We start from the raw sequence: 18070 nt of genomic DNA on the forward strand, positions 1-18070 counted from the left end.
TTTACAGTTTCCAACTGATAGAGTTTATGTGTAAACTTTTCAATTTCCGGCATAGAAAAATAGAGAAAAAGTTATTATAAAGAGAATTATGATTTTTTTCTTTAATTTTTGACATATCACAACTAATGTGATATGTCAAAATATAGAAATACCTTTTGTCTCTACTTGTATGTATATTAGTATTGTTCCCGCGCGTTGCTAAATTCTCTAAATTTTTGAAAAAAATGCTATTAATATAGTTTATCAATAAAAACCGCTCATAAATAAATCTGAATCTCTTAATAAAGTCAGAATAAAATTATAAGACTATATTATTTGCAGTAAGAACAAAATTATAAAATTATATTATTAAAGTATGAAGAGTAAAACTAATACATAATCAAAATTAAAGGTCGGTGATGACTTTGATTTTCGGTAGCCAATGTATATAATGATGGACGATTTCGCTCTTAGATGTCAAATCATCCAAAAAGCCTCTGAAACACTTATTCTAAACTTGATCGTTACCGTTTCTTAGAAAAACATAGGCTTAATGCATATTTGCACTTTTAAACTTGACAAGTTTTGCCTACTGGCACCCTAAATTTTTAAAATAACCCATCACACACACATACTTATAGTTGTCTTTAAAAACCTATCACACACAAAAAGCAAAAAAAAAACATATCACACACTTATAGTTGACTTTAAAAACCTATCGCACACTTATAGTTGACTCATTCAGACCTCCTACACACAAAATTATTGATCTGTCATATTTGACAGATCAAGTGGCATACAGAACGAATTCGTTTTTTTCTTCATATGCGTCGTTTTTTTCTTCTATAGTACGCATATGCCACTTGATCTGTTAAAGATGACGAATCAACGATTTTGTGTATAGGAGGTCCGAATGAGCCAATTATAGATATATGATAGGTTTTTAAAACCGACTATAGATATGTGATAGGTTTGTAAAGCCAATTATAAGGGCCCGTTTGTTTTACCTACTGTTTACTGCTTGCTGTTACGGTTTGCTGTTTGCTGTTGGACAAAGCTGTTTTTCCAAAAAGCAGAGATTGTCTGCTTTTGTAAAAGACTGCTTTTCAGGTGTAAAAGGCAAATAGAAGGTTACTAACCAAACATCTAATGCTACTTTTTAGATTTAAAAGACAAACAGAAGTTAGTAATCAAACACTTAAAACTCTCTCTTTTGAAATGAAAAGATAAACAGGAGCATAAAAAGAGTTAACAAACACTCTCTAAATATGTGATAAATTATTTTACAAGTTGAAAGTGCCAATAATCAAAACTTTATCAAGTTTAATGAGGTAAATATACATTAAACCAAAAACATACTTGTTGCAATAAAAGAACATGTAAACAACAGCCAACGAGAGGGTATAATCGTCAAACGAACCAACACCGCTTCACGCAGATCTCGAATACTGTCTATTTCTCTCTCTACCTCCGCCGGAGCAGGCAGGCCTGCATCGAACCAGGGTCAGTCATGGGCGTCCCAGCGTTTTACAGGTGGCTCGCTGACCGCTATCCCCTAGCAATTGTCGACGTCATTGAAGAGGAGCCTAAGGAGGGCAACAATGGCGTCCTCCTACCTCCTGACGTCTCCAAACCTAACCCTAATGGCATGGAGTTTGATAATTTGTATTTGGATATGAATGGTATAATTCACCCTTGTTTCCATCCAGAGGGGAAGGTATGCATATAAAAGTTACACTATTTTTAATGATTGTTGATTTCTATCAGTTTTTAGGAGTGTTGAATTTTATTTCAATTTGTAGTTCTTAATTACTCAAAAGGGGAGCAGTGGTAGAGTTTCTGCTCAATTTAGGTCGTTGAATTGGTACACTGTTGCTGCATTTTTTTTACGTTACCTGAACCTCGACTGGTTTTAGTCGAACTGGAATACTGTTGTAAATTACTAGGAATTGTTACTCGTTACTAGTGCATGGTTTGGTTTGTTCACATTGGCTTTGAAATTTGTGATTGACTATTATTTGATCTAGGGATAAGGTATTAAAAAAGTACCAATTTATATTAAAGAGAAATCATAACTTAACGGAGTAATATTAAATTGGTACTTTTTTAAACATTAAGCCTATATTGGTGCTATTTTGTAAGTGGAGCCTAAATTGATACTTTCCTAAAAACCATAGGCCTATTTTGTTTACAAACCAAGTCATACCATCATTTAGTGTTAATGAAGGAGAGTTTTCATGGACTGAAGCTAATTTCATTTCATTTGAATTGTAATTTTCTTTTTTGTACTTTCAATTTAATGTGAATGAGAGCATGATATTGCTTTTACCATCATCCAAGCATCTTTCAGCTGTGGTTGTGAGAGAGTTAGTTTTTTTTTTTAATGAGTATGTAGAATTCATGATTTTGTTCTAGATATGGTTGTAAATAAGCTTCAGATTGGTTTGAACATTGCATCATGGAGAAGTGCTTTTACACTCTCTATGGGGGTTATGTATTTGAAGACTAGTTTGACATGATTATTTTTGGAGCTTATTTTATTATATAACAATGAACACAGTTGATGTTGTTTTTCTCTATGTTCTTACAGCCTGCTCCTCCTACATATGATGATGTATTCAAAACAATATTTGATTACATTGACCATATCGTTTCATTGGTTCGCCCCCGGAAGCTTTTATTTATGGCAATTGGTACAGTTCATAATGAATTCTTCTTCATTTCTCTTTTCTATTTACACTGGAATTCACTTAGAATTTTGTAGATGGTGTTGCACCTAGAGCTAAAATGAATCAACAACGGATTCGGCGTTTTAGAGCTGCAAAAGATGCTGCTGAAGCTGTAAGGTTTCTTTTATAAAAAAATATAAATGGCTTCCTTTTGCATAAGTGGTGAACTGACACTGCTGCTGTTTCATTGCTGACGTCATAGGAAGCCGAAGAAGAAAGATTGAGAAAAGAATTTGAAGATGAGGGGCAGCTCTTGTCTCCCAAAGAAAAGCCCGAGACATCTGACTCAAATGTCATCACTCCTGGCACACAATTTATGGCTGTGCTATCCATTGCACTTCAGTATTACATACAAATGAGATTGAACCACAATCCAGGCTGGCGGTACATGAAGGTTTGTATGGTGTTATCCTTTATGTCTGTCTGTTCCACAACCGGATCATTCCTTGCATGTGGAGTAATCCCTCTGTATTTTCTTTTTCATATTTGTCTGGCATTCAGGACACTTTGTGTCTCTAAATTTATTTATGGGGCTGCATTGGGTGATTATTTGAAGGTTATACTTTCTGATGCTAATGTCCCTGGTGAGGGAGAGCACAAAATCATGTCATACATAAGATTACAGCGTAACATCCCTGGTTTTGATCCAAACACACGGCATTGTTTATATGGTCTGGTAAGTATTTTTTTAAATAAATGTTTTCAAAATATAGGTCTTTTATAATCATTCTTAATAATTTGGATGTTGCTTAAATTGTCCTGAATTAAAGGTTGGTTTGTCATAATCAGGATGCGGATTTGATTATGCTGTCTTTGGCAACACATGAAATTCACTTCTCAATACTGAGAGAGGTTAGTGGCTCGTCCCCTGTAAAAAGTTGCCCATGATCCCAACTAATTTATGTTCGATAGTCAAAAAAAGAAGGGATCAGTTTGCAATCTATTTCACAATTTTGTTTAGTTACAGTTTTTTCTTATACTATGAAATTAGCTTTAGTGTACAAGTTATTTCCCTTACTTTTTGACCTCATAAACCTTCCATGGGTAATTTCTAAAGCTTTCTTTTCTCTGTTCTCTTAACTCCTTCATCCTATGTGGAAACTTTATACCACATGCCCCTTGAGCTGATTTTTCATGGCATGGATTAAATTGCTACTAATTGGCGCATATTATAATGAATTTCAAGCTGCATCGATCAATAATATTCATAGTTCTTTTGTCTCATTATTCATTTGATAAAAAATTTCCTCTTACCGAATGTTTAGATGGTCACGTTTCCTGGACAACAAGAGAAGTGCTTTAGCTGTGGTCAAGTTGGCCATCTTGCAGCTGAGTGCCGCGGTAAGCCAGGAGATGATGTGGTAGATGATACCCCAATTTACAAGAAGAAATATCAGGTTAGAGAATGAACACCAAGGTTTTTATCCTTTTGCATCTTTTTTTTCTGATATTTTCAGAATTTCTGTTTGACAGTTCCTCCACATATGGATTTTGCGAGAATATTTGCAATATGAGCTGGACATTCCGAACTCTCCATTTGAGATCAACTTTGAGAGAATAGTGGATGATTTTGTTTTTCTTTGTTTCTTTGTTGGCAATGACTTTCTTCCACATATGCCAACATTGGAAATTAGGGAGGTAAGATAGTTGTGGCCTGTGGGAATTATTACTCCAATGAATTTCGATTTTTTTTTTTTTTTTTTTTTGTTAATTCTATGAAATATGATAAATATAATATTGCTTTCTTGTGCTTAGAATTGCTATTTAATTCAACAATATCTCTCCATGGTTTATGTATTACTTCTTGCTTCTCATATAAATGCTAATTTTTTATTTCTCATCCACCTCAGGGTGCTATAAATTTATTGATGCACATGTACAGAAAAGAGTTCACTGCAATGGGTGGTTATCTTACTGATGCGGGTGAGGTAATTTTTCTTTTTTACTGCTGTGTTTGGAACCTTATATGCTGCATCCTGCATATACTTTTCCTAGAAACAATTTTTTTTTTTTTTTTTTTTTTTTAATTCCATTGAGTAGTAGGTATAATTTTTTAATTGCAGCCATGAGTTTTTTTTCTCATAGAATATTTCTTCATTTTTAAATTTATTTTTGCTTTACTCATGGTGTAAGAGCATGATTTTACATTGGAACCATTTGCTACCTTCAAATGATTATATTTGATGTCCATAATTTTATATGTACAGGTCAATTTAGATAGAGTAGAACATTTTATCCAGTCTGTTGCTGTCAATGAAGACCAAATCTTTCAGAAAAGGACTCGCTTACAACAGGTTGTTTCTTCTTTTCATGTTTTGATTTTAGTGATTATAATGGAAAAGAGTAATCTATATAGCCGACCCCGACTAGTTGGGGATAAGGCTTGGTGGTGGTGGTTACTGGTTATTGTTGATTTTAGTGACTATGATATAATATATATTATGCAGCTCTAAGAGGTGTGCTTTAATAATTTTGTCAAATTTTAACATTCGCTCTAGAGATGGTTGTGAACATGTAAAAACCCAAATATAATTGTAGTTGTGTAATCTATAAGAGGGCGAGCCTTGGCGCAACGGTAAAATGTTGTTGTCGTGTGACCAGAGGTCACGGGTTCGAGTCTTAGGAGCGGCCTCTTGCCAATTAAATTGGCAAGGGAAGGCTTGCTCCCAATACACCCTTGTGGTGGGATCCCTCCCCGGACCCTCGCTCAGCGGGGACGCGTATTGCGACCGGGCCACCCTTTTTTTTTTTAACTTGGAAAAATAGTTGTGCTTTTAATATTTTAACTATATCAGTACTTACCGTTGATCAATGGAATCAGTGCATTTCTGTAGGATGGAATTTATTTCTTCTGTCTCTCTTGATCAATTAATATAACAGGGCAAAGAAAAAGTCAGATTTCCCCCCCTACTGATGCCAGTAAAATGTTCTGGTTTAGCAGGAATTGAGAAATTCCGTGTTACCAATGGAATGTTTGCAAAGTTTTATTTCCAAGCTTTATCAATGAAAACAAAAAATTAATGGACCAATAATGCATTTAAATAGCGTATTGGATTTCGTGGGCACTATTTTAGCAACTCTTTGCAACCCAGATGCCATTGATCTGCTTAGTAAGCCCATTATGTATAGTCAAAGTGACTATGCGGAAACATATTAGTATATGTGACAACGATCAACATATAGCCATTCATGCAGACTCTTTCTTTGTTCAATCTTTTAATAAACTCTTGAGGTTTTTCAAAATTTTCAAATTTTCCATATGCTAATTATTAATTTTCAGGCTTATGAGAATAATGAAGAGATGAAACACAAAGCCAAAAGAAATCCTTTGGAGGAGAAGCAGGCCCCAGCTGTAGACAAGGTTTGTGATATTAATAATTTCTGTATGAGATGATGCATTCTTAAATGACTCCTAAAATAAACTATTCTCGTGAATATTGAAAATAAATAAAAGAACATAATTGTTATTGTGGAAAGTTATAGAGTGTTCTTGCAACCTCTCTATACATGATATACGAGAGCAACATTTTTAAAAATGTGCAGCTTGTAGTAGCATTTCAAAGCTCTTCTATAAAGGGCAATGTTGTTCAATACTGCACAGTTATTTGGTAAAACTGAAGTTTAATGCTTAAAAAGTAATTTTGAATTTTAAGGGTTAAAGTTAAAATTTAGCCGTACTTAGTATAATTTGTCACTTTAGTCGATGTACTTCAATTTTGGCCAATTTAACCATTGTATTTTAGATTTTCATAACATGTGACCCTTGATAGAAAATTTGGTGCTTGGCAAAGGGTTCTATTCACTGTTATTAGAATCTTACTATCCGCGATTCAATTCGTACGATTCTATTCAGCTCTATTTCGAGCCGAATCTAAATTATCACAGAATCTTACGATTCAAGTCGATTTCGAGCCGGATCTTTATGGCGAATCTAAATTATCACATTTTTCAGATTGTTATTTAGGAAACTACAACTCTAATTAGGGAAGGAGATAATTAGTGGAAAACAACCAATAAGAAATAAGATAATTATATTTAATTAATAAATCAAAACATATTAACATGATTTTCCAATTTCAGTATGCAAGTCCCATCCCATTTAGAAAAAGTCTTTACTTCGTCGTGGTGCAACAACAGTTAATAAGAACCAAATTATCTTCATCATCGTTCATCAAAAACTTCAACAATAGAAACTACTAAAGTCACTCTAGGCTAATAATTAATTATATTTTAAGCTCAATATGGTAAATAATTTATTGTTTTATGATATTATGAATTTGAACCGAATCTTACAGTTTGATTTGATTCACGATTCACAAAATGAGGATTCTGACTCATGAGTCGAATCTCGATTTGACAACTATGGTTCTATTGGTATTTAGAAGTTTATTATATGCCCCAACATGTGGTCAAACTATTTCTTCAATTAGGTACCTATGCTTGTATTCATTGCAAATAAAATTGTTTGTCACCAATTAAGGTTGACTTGAGTGGTTAAGGACCTAAGTAGATCTCGAGTTCGAGTCCTAGCGTACGCGGAAAGCTTTAATTGGGAGAGGATCCGCCTAAAGGGTGCCCGACCAGCCTCGAACTGAGAAATCGGACAAACTATAAAAAAAAAAAATTGTTTGTCAATGGCTAAATTATGAATAATTAAAGTTCATGGACCATATGTGCCAAAATTGAAGTACAAGAGTCAAAGGGATAAAGGGCGGCCCGGTGCATTACGCGTCCCCGCTAAGCGAGGGTCCGGGGAGGGGTCCCACCACAAGGGTGTACTGGGGGCAAGCCTTCCCTTGCCAATTTTTTTGGCAAGAGGCCGCTCCTAAGACTCGAACCCGTGACCTTCGGTCACACGACAACAACGTTTTTACCGTTGCGCCAAGGCTCGCCCTTAAAATTTGGATAAAGCTAAAACAGAGCCTGTAATTTTAAGTATTAAGTATTAAGAATGTTGGAACTTTTGAACGATAAGAGTTGTTGGCAAGAAGAAACATAAAGTACTGAATTATTATTATTTTATTTTTTTTTATCTCCATCCAAATGATAAATCTGAATGAACTCACTTTAATGTTGCCTTTAGAAATTTATGGGATTCTTTTCCTGTTTTAATATATGATCTTGAGATTGGTGGGCAAGCCAAGGACAAGGTTGGCCCATCAGAATCGCAGTCTGTGTTAGGAGGATATTTTTGGCTTTTACATTTTCACTGTGTTGATATATAGTGTTCACTTTTTCTAGGTTAAATTAGGCAAGCCTGGTCACAAAGAAAGATACTATGCTGAGAAATTTGGCGTATCAGATCCAGATGAAATTGAAAAAATTAGAAAAGACGTGGTAAGTTACAGCACTTGCTCTACATGAGTGGTTGTCTCTAGCAGTTATTTGCAGCTTCTGGTGGATTTGTTATCAGCTGTCTGCAAAGTGCTTTGCTGAAACCTGAGTTCCAAAGCTCTAATGATAGTTGCATTTTTGGGTTGATTATGTGTGCTTATTTTTGGGGTTTTAATAGTAATTGTATCAAGCACGGTCATATATGATTGTGGAGGATCCCTTATGTCCAGTGATATGTGATGGTAAAACATAGTTGCTCTGTCTTTTTTTATTTGATGCAGATCATTCCAACAGAAATAATGCAGATTAGTTAAGGGCTGAATGACCATTTAATGCCACTTTTGCTTTTTCCACCAGTTTTACCTCTACTTCTATGATGATGCTTGTTTTGTTGTAGTCTCTTTCTATACAGCTGTTTTCCACTCCATGCAGAAAGTATTGGGACATTTATTGAAGCATGACTCATTTTGAAGCTTGCAATTGTCATGATTTTAGTAGTTAAGGGAGTAAGATTGCTTATGGAAAGTGGTTTCTCAACTTAGAATATAACTTGGGTAGTCTCTTCTCATTAGTTTCCCGGACCTTAGATGTTGTTTTTCATATAAAGTTCTGGCTTAATACATCAGGGGTCCCTTGTACTTGGCCAAATAATCCGATTGGCCCCCTAAATTGTGAATTTCCTTCCGTTGATGTGATCACAATTTTGAATCCCTCAAAAAGTAAGAATGAGGTGGAATATATGTTCTTCAATTTCTGGAGGATCTCAAATGTTCTGATGTTTCCTTTTCTATTCTATTGGTTTATGGCATGAAACTCTAGTAATAGTGCAGCGATGAGGAACTGTTGCTTATTGTTTGGTGCAGGTTTTGAATTATGTTGAAGGTTTGTGTTGGGTGTGCCGCTACTATTACCAAGGCGTTTGCTCTTGGCAGTGGTTAGTTTGATTTCCTCTTTTCCTGATAAACTATTGTATTTCTCTCTCATACTTAATTTATTGTCTTAAAGTCTTGTTTAAATAAAATTGCTAATAAAGTCCAAGATATTGCATTGTTGAGGATACAAGAATGCATACATAGATTTTGGGTCCTTTTTACATTGAGCAACAAGTTGAGAGGTTCATGGTGTAATATGCCCAATTTATCAAATTTTGTTTGAAACATAAGTGTGGTGTATAATGTCCTCAAATAGATGTCTACTACTACTTCTTGAAGTTTTTTTTTTATTCCTTTCAGGTTTTACCCATACCATTACGCCCCATTTGCTTCTGATCTCAAGGATCTTACCGAATTGGAAATAACTTTCTTTTTGGGAGAACCATTTAAACCTTTCGATCAGCTAATGGGAACTCTACCTGCTGCAAGGTCCTTTCCCGTATCCTTCTAATGTTGTTCTTTTTTCCTTGCCTAAATCCATTTTGTTTATGCACTGACTGGCTATGGGGCATGTTGCAGTTCTAATGCTTTGCCAGAAGAATACAGGAAATTGATGACAAATCCATCTTCACCAATATCTAAATTTTACCCTGCTGGTAAAGTCTTTTTATATATGATCTATTATTTTGTTGGAAGTTTGATTACCTTTTGTTGGATATCTTAGCTATCTTTATTTGGCAGATTTTGAGATTGACATGAATGGGAAACGCTTCTCCTGGCAGGTATTCTTCTTTAGCTGTTGCTGTTACGAATTTCGTTCTTCTTTGTGATCAACTAACCAGTTGTCTGACATTTGTTTGTTGGAAGCCAGGGAGTTGCCAAATTACCATTCATTGATCAAAGGAAATTGCTTGCACAAACAAGGAAACTTGAGAGCACATTAACGGTCTGAATCCGTTATGCTATTAATTATGTATTTGTTTTATTTGATTTTTTAAGGATATATTAGCAATTTCAGTGAACAGTTTTTCTGCTGCAGCATTATTTTTAACCTATGATATTCTCATTCCCTTCTAATAACACCATTCAAGTGGAAGCTTTAATATGAAACGTGACTTTACTTCTTGAAATTTGGTTTGCTGAACATAAACAATGATGTCTAAGGGCCAGCGTTTGTGGTAAAGAAAAGCCTAAGAGAAAATATGTAGAACAAGTTCTGTTGATTTTTAGATTCTAGTTAAAAACTAATCTGTCATATTTGTGGGTAAAAATAGTTTTAACATATATCTTCTGGCAACCAGATCTACTCTAGAATTTATCTTGAATCTAGCACCAAGAGTAGAGCTAAATCTGCCTTGAGGAAATGGGACAGCTATTAGCTGTTCTTTTTCTCAGGATGCTCTATTTATTTTTCTTGTCCATTATTTGGTTAATTTTGTGTAAGTTTCTTCACCATACCAGCATCTTAGTTTGACTTTTATTGATTTTATCCCAGATTCTGTAGGTTTTTTTTTTCTGTTTTTGTTTTTGTGTTCAATTGTTATGGATTCTTTTAGGAAAATGAGTTGTATGGTGAGTAATCCATGATTTCTCATGCCAACCATACTAAGAATTGCTTCTTGTACCAGTATAGTTTCTACATTCATAAACTAGTTTTTGACCCGTGCGATGCACGGATTCATCTTAATATATAAATATTAACAAAAATATAATCTAATAATTACAATTAATGATATAAAGGTGCTATATCAATTAAATATTATTATTTTATTTTCACATTTAATTTAAATAATCTTTTTATAGATAAATATAATAATATAATTAAAATTAATATATTATATATTATATTATATTTTTTATCAGTAAAAAAGGAGGAAGTGACACCCCAACTCCACCGTTACTGTTTTATATTATATATATAGATATGCAGAGAATTAGAGAGATTTTAGGGATTAATTTAAATTCTGTAGAACTCTTAGATATAGTACGGATAAAATAATCTTTTTATAGATAAATATAATAATATAATTAAAATTAATATATTATATATTTTATCAGTAAAAAATGAGGAAGTGACACCTCAGCTCCATCGTTACTATTTTATATTATATATAGATTATATATAGATATGCAGAGAATTAGAGAGATTTTAGGGATTAATTTAGATTCTGTAGAACTTTTAGATATAGAGATATGCAGAGAATTAGAGAGATTTTAGGAATTAATTTAAATTCTGTAGAACTCTTAGATATAGTACGGATAAAATAATCTTTTTATAGATAAATATAATAATATAATTAAAATATTATATATTATATTATGTTTTTTATCAGTAAAAAAGGAGGAAGTGACACCTCAGCTCCATCGTTACTGTTTTATATTGTATATAGATTTCCAAATTTTTTTGTCTGTTCTCTCTAGCTTTTCATGTTTTTCCACAGTAAGGCTGTTAGAGGGAAGGGGCCAGAGAGTAGTCAACAATTCACCAACTAGATTTGGTTGAGGTCAAGTTAGTTGAGCTAAAACCTAGATCCAGGTGGAGCTGAATGGAGGAAATTGACGAGGATCCATAGCATGCCTAACTGGATTTTGGTCTGTAATGAATTTTAGGCATGCAGTTAAAAACACTTTTTTGGTAGAATTAGGATGAGAATACCTTAGATTTCATAGTCATAACACCCTATTTTAATGGATGAAGGAATATTCCGATATTTAAAATAAGTGTCATGAGTTCTGACTTGCAAACTTTGTATTATGTGACAAGATGGCAAGCCTCTTTCTGAATTATTGCTGTTGACATGTACTAGGGTGTAATCAAGAATGCAAAATCTACATGCTAGGAACCAGTATACCAGTTTTCCCATGATTTGCATCTGTGAATACCCTTTTCCCCCAACAAACAAACCAATGATGTGTGCTTTTATTTATTTATTTATTTTTGATGATGCTGAATTTCATTTTGATGATGATGTGCAGGAGGAAGAGCAGATCAGAAATAGTGTGATGCTCGATATACTGTATGTTCATCCTGCTCATCCTATGGGTGGACAAATATTCTCGTACTATCAGTATTCGTGTGCATTACCTCGATATCAAAGATTGCCCTGGCCTATAGATCCAAATGTTAGGTTGGTGGATTCCTAATTGTAACTAAGAAGAGTTAAATGGTTCTACTCAGGTTCGTGCTATTTTTGCTGGATCTATAATCTCATCAGTTGCTGACTGTTACAGTGGTGGGATGAATGGATTTCTTTGGTTATGCGAGAGGAATGTGTGGAGAAGTATAGTCAATTCACCTATCACTGGATTGCCAAACATAAATAATAACCAAGTTTTGTAAGTTCTCTTTTTCCATTGTAGCTTTAGGAATTCATTAGATTCTTTATGTCATACTCACCGCTTTCTTTTGCAGAAATACCGGATACCTTACTCCTAAAAGCCATAGACACATACCTGAACCTCCAAAGGGTGTTATAATGCCTGAAAAGGTATGTGAGCTTGATGTCCATAGAACTGGTGATTGTTTGTTATTTTTGAGCGGAGAAGTCAAGCTAGAACTAGAAAGGTTCTTACTGATTGTTTGACTAATGGTTCTACCTACATATGACAAACTATATACAATTTACTGCACCCCATGAACCATAAAATTGATGAAGCAGTAAATAAGGGAATTTCATGTGTTCATCCCTAAATGATTGTAAAATGATAAAATGGTATACCGTGGCTTAAAGATATGTTCACAATAGATTGGGTGTGTCGTTGGCATTTAATTGTGGCGCTGGCAAGGAACTTGACATGACGAGTCTAATTTAAATATTTGTTCTGGCATACGGCCCAAGTTATTGGAAGCTGTACTTGCAATTTGCATGTTGGACATTGGGGTGTAAACGAGTATTGGCTCATTAATATTTCGAACCGAGTTTTGACGAGCTTTGACTTATCTTGCTTCTAACCAAATTCATCGTACATGCATAAAATAAGTAGTGTAGAAAACAAAAAAGCCTAACATACTCCATATATGTTTAAAATATTTATAAAGGAAAAACAAAATGTTATTGTCAGACATTCCAGAATAGTATATGGTAGTGGTCGGAGAAAACACAAACTTGGAGAAAAATTTCAAACGTTGAAATATATATTAAAGTTTGTAATGTGTTTTGTTGCTTATCACAACCTAATTGTCTAGCTAAGTTTTTTTATGTTGTTTTTTATGGGTTAAATCTTATTTGAGTTGTGAATTGTGAAGAAAACTAATAATAACCAATGAAATATATATATAGTATTTAAAAATAATCGAATCTGCGCGCGAGCTTTCGAGCCGAACCTGAGGAAGCTTGGACTCAGCTCGTTAGTGTAATATATTGATTTCATCATGTGCTTTCTTAGCATAAAAATTATTCTTTGACTTCATATGACAGGTTCTTTTTTTTTTTTTTTTTTTTGCCTCTTTGTATTGCAGATCGTAAAAACTTTTGATGTTAAACCATTGCCCACTCTATGGCATGAAGACAATAGTGGTCGGCGCCAGCAAGGAAGAGAAAGGTAAGAACGTGCTTCCATAAATTCTACGAACTTCACATCTGAATACCTCTATCCCCATCTCCACAGGGATTCTCCATGTTCTATAGATTATATTTGCCTAATTGTATTATATGACAAAATTTTAAATTTCACTAAAGAAAATGCTATTTAGAATTTGAGTAATGGGTAATGGGGATGGGGGGAGCTGTCGGACCTGGCACTTCCTTATCTGGCTTACAATATTAAATTTGGTAGTAATATTTGTGCATTGAAGAGGGAGAAGACAATAAGATTGATTTCATTCTCACATGATTTTATCTTTTCCTTATTGAGGATTCCATTTGTATCTTATGCGACGTTTTAATATTTAATACTAAACATTAATGTAACATCTTTAAGCTCATTCATTACACAGGCCACAAGTACCTGGAGCTATGGGTGGTCCTTCGTTGGGTGAGGCAGCTCACCGTCTTGTCAAGAACTCACTTAATATCAGACCCAATGGTTCATCTTCTAAATATTTTGAGCAACCAGCATATCGAAATTACCCTGGCAATCCTATGATCAACAGACCTAGGCCAGCTGGACCCTCCCCTTATCAAAGGGGTTATGGTGATGTGCGGAACTATAACTACGGATATTATCATAATCAACCAGGCTATCATAACCAACCCGGCCCAATGAATAATCCTCGATTTCCTTTCTTGTCAAATGGCATGCAAGACAATCGACACAACCCCAGGACTCATGACAGAGTACAATATCATGATTTGAAGACAGGTATGTCTACTTTGACGGTAGAAGAAAATGTCAGAAGCAGAACCCCTATTATATCACAGCCGATGCTGAATACAGGAAACGGCTCAAACTTGCGCCAACAGTTTGAGCAGAATATGGGTCCGCTTCCATCGCCACCTACCAAGTGGATAGGTAAAGCACCAGTTGGGGATACTGATATGTACTTTAGACAAGAAACAGAACTAAAGAGTGTTAATGACAAACAGGTGAAGCAGGTTTATCAGATTAAGACTCGAGGAGCTCAGGAATCATCAAATCATTTTGGTGCAGACACATCAGATCCAAAACAGAAGTGATTTTTTTCTGGATTCGAGTTAAAACGGGAGATGATTCCACCAGAGATCAGACAAGATCCTTCCAGTTGAGAGCAAGGTTTGGGAACGCTTATACTTTGCAATGCCTGTTGTACTAACCAGCGCCTGTGATTGTCATATTTTTTAGTTTGGCATGAAAATAGGCGCGCTGGTCCAGCTGTGCAGATCTTTTCATTTGGAAGGAGAATGGTATAGAAGGTCATACGAGGACTCCACGGGCGTCGTCTTTTAATGTTTTCTTGTTTATAAGCTGCGTTGTAGGTTGAAGGTGTATAATACTCGTCAGGTCTGTCTCGCTATCCGCTTTTCCCTTCTAAAGGGTGTTATACTTGATGTCAGTGTTGTTGTTTTCTCAGTTATATAATATGAATGCTGTAAGCAGGGTATACTAAGGTTATCACAAATATGAATACTTAATCTTCCCATATGTGAAGGTAGTTTAATGGGACTTGAAGGATTTTTCTATAGTTTCTTTTGATATGAGAAACTTTGTGAAAGTGGTCTCTGTTTTTCACTCAATTACAGAACATGACCTTTGTTTCAGCTTTACAAGTTGACTATGATGTGCATACAGGTAATTATGCCTTGTTGAGTGCCCATGGATTTTGTACTTTAATTAATTATTTTACCACATTAAATCCTTCAAACTTTTATGGTTAAGAACATGACCTATACATGAGTTCCTGATTTATTATTTTATCGTTAAGAAGTTTAGTTTAGTGGTACACGCAGGGATTGTTTTCCATGTTCCATATGCGAGTGAACAATATTTTGGATTGTTGACAATAGTTACTTTTGACATGTTAGAATATAAAATTTCATAAAAACAACTAATTAGATTATTTTTTCGATATTAACTGATGTCCCGTCAACTAATTAGAGAAAATAATAACGATGGAAATAAGTGATTAGATTCTTATTAGAAAAAGAATCAGTGAGTTCAAGGATTCAAAGTGATAAAAGAATTGATCAATATCTCATGCATAAAATAATAAAAATTCAAAGGTTAAAAGTGATAGTGTATAATGCAATTTTAATTTTTAATTTTAATTTTAATGTTTATGGTGTAATTTCAAACTGCATTAACCAAAAATCGTGCTTTTAACTACTCTCCACCTTTTAGCATTTGACTATCTAATCAAATCTGTGTAATTTGTAATTACATGTAAACTCATTCATCTACTGTTAGCAATGTTGAAAAATAAGGTCGCATTGACTGCCTAAGTGTTCGAATTTGAGAATCTGTTTTGATTTTCTCTCAATAGTCTCTCGGGGGTGTTTTGTTGGCATCTAGGTGATTTTTAGCCATATGGATTTCGCCTAGGCTTCCTCGACGTTGTCTAGGTGTCATCTAAGTGATGATTTATTGTGAATTTATTTTTTAGTTTATTATAATTAACTTTTGAGTTGTTTCAATTATATCGTTGTTAAAATGTTGATGTTTGCACGTTTTTAAAAATCTATGTTACAAATACGTGTTATTCTATATTAAATAGTTTTATATTATTATTTTTAGACAGTATAATAAATGTTTTAATTGAATTTATATAACAATTTACTCCATCCATTCTTTTTTATAGGCCATTCTAGCAAATTAATTTTTTTCCAAATGTAAGTCGTTCTAAGATTCCAAGAACTTTTAGTTTCGTTTTTTGATCCAAATATTAATTTTTTTATATTGATACGTGTTTTTTAATATTCTAATGCTTATTCCCTGATAGTGACATAAGGAAATGAATGGAGTATTGATTAATAAATAAAAAATACAAATCCAATTAATCTTTCCATTCCAAACATTAGATTGTAATAAACGTTAAATTTACGTGTAATTTAAATCTGTTAACGAACATTAAATCAAAATAAACGTGGATCTTGATCGTGCTCATGCTGTTTTGTAGGTGGAGGGTTAAATCCACGATATCTACAACTAACATCCCAAAATAAAACGAAGCTGTGCAAATGCTGCAGAGCACAGAAGGAATAGGTTTCAATTGGCACAGGAGGGTTTACAGGAATAGGTAAGAGTATGATTAACAGGAAAAAAAAAAGGTATTTATGGTATAATAATTCCATTAATCCATTTGAATGCTCTGTTTAAAACTACACAAACAACACATAAACACAAACCCCCTTAACACTTACACTTGTATACTCAATCCACTATTGCAAAAAATAGCCAGACAAGAACAAAGCAAAGAATAACAACAAGCTTCCATATATCAACAATGTCTTTTGCCCAGAAGTTAACGAATTCCCTCCTAATCCGAATTGCTGATTCGCCGCAAACCCAGCAATCTCCACACTCTTACTCACAAAGAAATTCTGAGAAGCCCCACAAGTAGGACACCTCCAATCTTCCGGCAATTTATCAAATTGCAATCCGGGTGGAATCGGGTACGACGGGTCACCCACAGATTCATCGTATTTGTACCCACAAGATCTGCACTCGTAGATTCCAGTATTGAGTACTGCGAATTTCTCCTCTAATTTCCGTTTTTCAATTTGCGATTCTGTTTCCTCAGGGGGTGATTCGGGGAATATCGGAGGGTAATCGGGTTCGGGTTGGTTGGAATTGGGTGATTTGTCTTCTTTGGAGACATCGATTGAGTGGAGGATGAAATGGGATTTGGGGATTTTATGGAGGGAAATGAATGGTGATTTGAAGGAATTAGGGATTCTGGGGTTTAGATGGTGGGAGAGTTGAGGAAGGTGGAAGGAGAAGGTTGGTCTTGTTGCTGTTGCTGCTGCTGCACAAGCCATTAATGGAGTTTGAATTTAGTATTTAATGGCGTTTTTTTGAACTTTGGTTTGAGAGTTGTGTCAATGGAGGGATTTCTGGGTGGAGGAGAAATGAAGAGGATCCATTGATGGAGGGAGAGGCATATGCTCGTTCTGGAAGAGAGGTGGATAAGGTGGGGGAGTGCCTTAGAATGATATGGGCTTCTACTATTGGGCTTTTTCAAGCCCAACAATTACCAAATCCAATTTTCCTTTGGGTCAAATTTGCATTTAGTAAAGAGGAATTTACATGTTAAATCATGTTTGGTAATTTTTTTACAATTAATGAAAGTGGTTTTTTTTTGGGTTCAAAAATGAAAGTGAAGCAGTTAAAAAAAAAAATTAAAAAATCTGAATGGATTTTGTAGTTATTTATTTGATATTTTAAGAATTAAGTTATTAGTTTTGTTGTATTAAGAATAAAGTTTTATAGTTTTATATAGGTTGTATTTGCAGCGAGACCTATTGGCTACAAGGTCCCTTAGAGGCGCCTTCCGGAGTTTTATAGCTAGTCTTCTCTCCGTCCCGATTACCGCCGACTTCCATCCCATATACTAATGAGAACGGGGTGTCCCGAATAGGTGATCTGATGCTGGTCCGGTAACCCCAGAGATTATTATAATTTGTGACTTTCATGTAACTTACCCGTAAAGTAACATGGTGTTTGTTAGAAGGGATATAAGAGGTGGGATAGGGATAAAAAAACACGAGATAAGTTATCCTGTGTTTGTTTGGGAGATAGAAG

General features: G+C 34.5%; 2 protein-coding genes across 3 annotated transcripts; one reads left to right on the forward strand and one right to left on the reverse strand.

Annotated features, from left to right (window-relative positions):
- Nucleotides 1-1370: 1370 nt before the first annotated feature.
- LOC136205403 (5'-3' exoribonuclease 4) lies at nt 1371-15074 on the forward strand. Of its 2 annotated transcripts, XM_065995975.1 has the most exons (23): nt 1372-1696; nt 2570-2672; nt 2744-2820; nt 2911-3102; nt 3265-3384; nt 3498-3560; nt 3974-4105; nt 4182-4346; nt 4559-4636; nt 4916-5002; nt 5989-6069; nt 7950-8045; nt 8906-8976; nt 9275-9403; nt 9494-9570; nt 9656-9696; nt 9786-9860; nt 11891-12042; nt 12146-12250; nt 12327-12402; nt 13374-13456; nt 13851-14365; nt 14440-15074. In XM_065995975.1, exons 1-23 carry the CDS (start codon nt 1490-1492, stop codon nt 14460-14462), a joined length of 2748 nt encoding a protein of 915 aa, XP_065852047.1. In that variant the 5' UTR covers nt 1372-1489; the 3' UTR covers nt 14463-15074. The 2 variants fall into 2 exon arrangements, with proteins under 2 accessions (XP_065852046.1, XP_065852047.1); XM_065995974.1 differs by having other exon boundaries at nt 1371-1696; nt 13851-15074.
- Nucleotides 15075-16577: 1503 nt separating this feature from the next.
- Nucleotides 16578-17443, reverse strand: LOC136205195 (uncharacterized). Its single transcript, XM_065995698.1, has one exon. It carries the CDS (start codon nt 17305-17307, stop codon nt 16708-16710), a length of 600 nt encoding a protein of 199 aa, XP_065851770.1. The 5' UTR covers nt 17308-17443; the 3' UTR covers nt 16578-16707.
- Between the last annotated feature and the right edge of the window lie 627 nt (nt 17444-18070).

Source organism: Euphorbia lathyris, chromosome 9 (assembly GCF_963576675.1).
Source record: "Euphorbia lathyris chromosome 9, ddEupLath1.1, whole genome shotgun sequence".
In the NCBI taxonomy this organism is placed as follows: Eukaryota; Viridiplantae; Streptophyta; class Magnoliopsida; order Malpighiales; family Euphorbiaceae; genus Euphorbia; species Euphorbia lathyris.

Excerpts from the sequence above, each read along its gene's own strand:
- LOC136205403 (XM_065995974.1), top strand. The coding sequence starts at position 1,490 with ATGGGCGTCCCAGCGTTTTACAGGTGGCTCGCTGACCGCTATCCCCTA. Across the intron at positions 2,821-2,910 it reads CAAAAGATGCTGCTGAAGCT|GAAGCCGAAGAAGAAAGATT; the intron begins GTAAGGTTTCTT and ends CTGACGTCATAG. Across the intron at positions 9,571-9,655 it reads ATCTAAATTTTACCCTGCTG|ATTTTGAGATTGACATGAAT; the intron begins GTAAAGTCTTTT and ends TTTATTTGGCAG.
- LOC136205195 (XM_065995698.1), bottom strand. The coding sequence starts at position 17,307 with ATGGCTTGTGCAGCAGCAGCAACAGCAACAAGACCAACCTTCTCCTTC.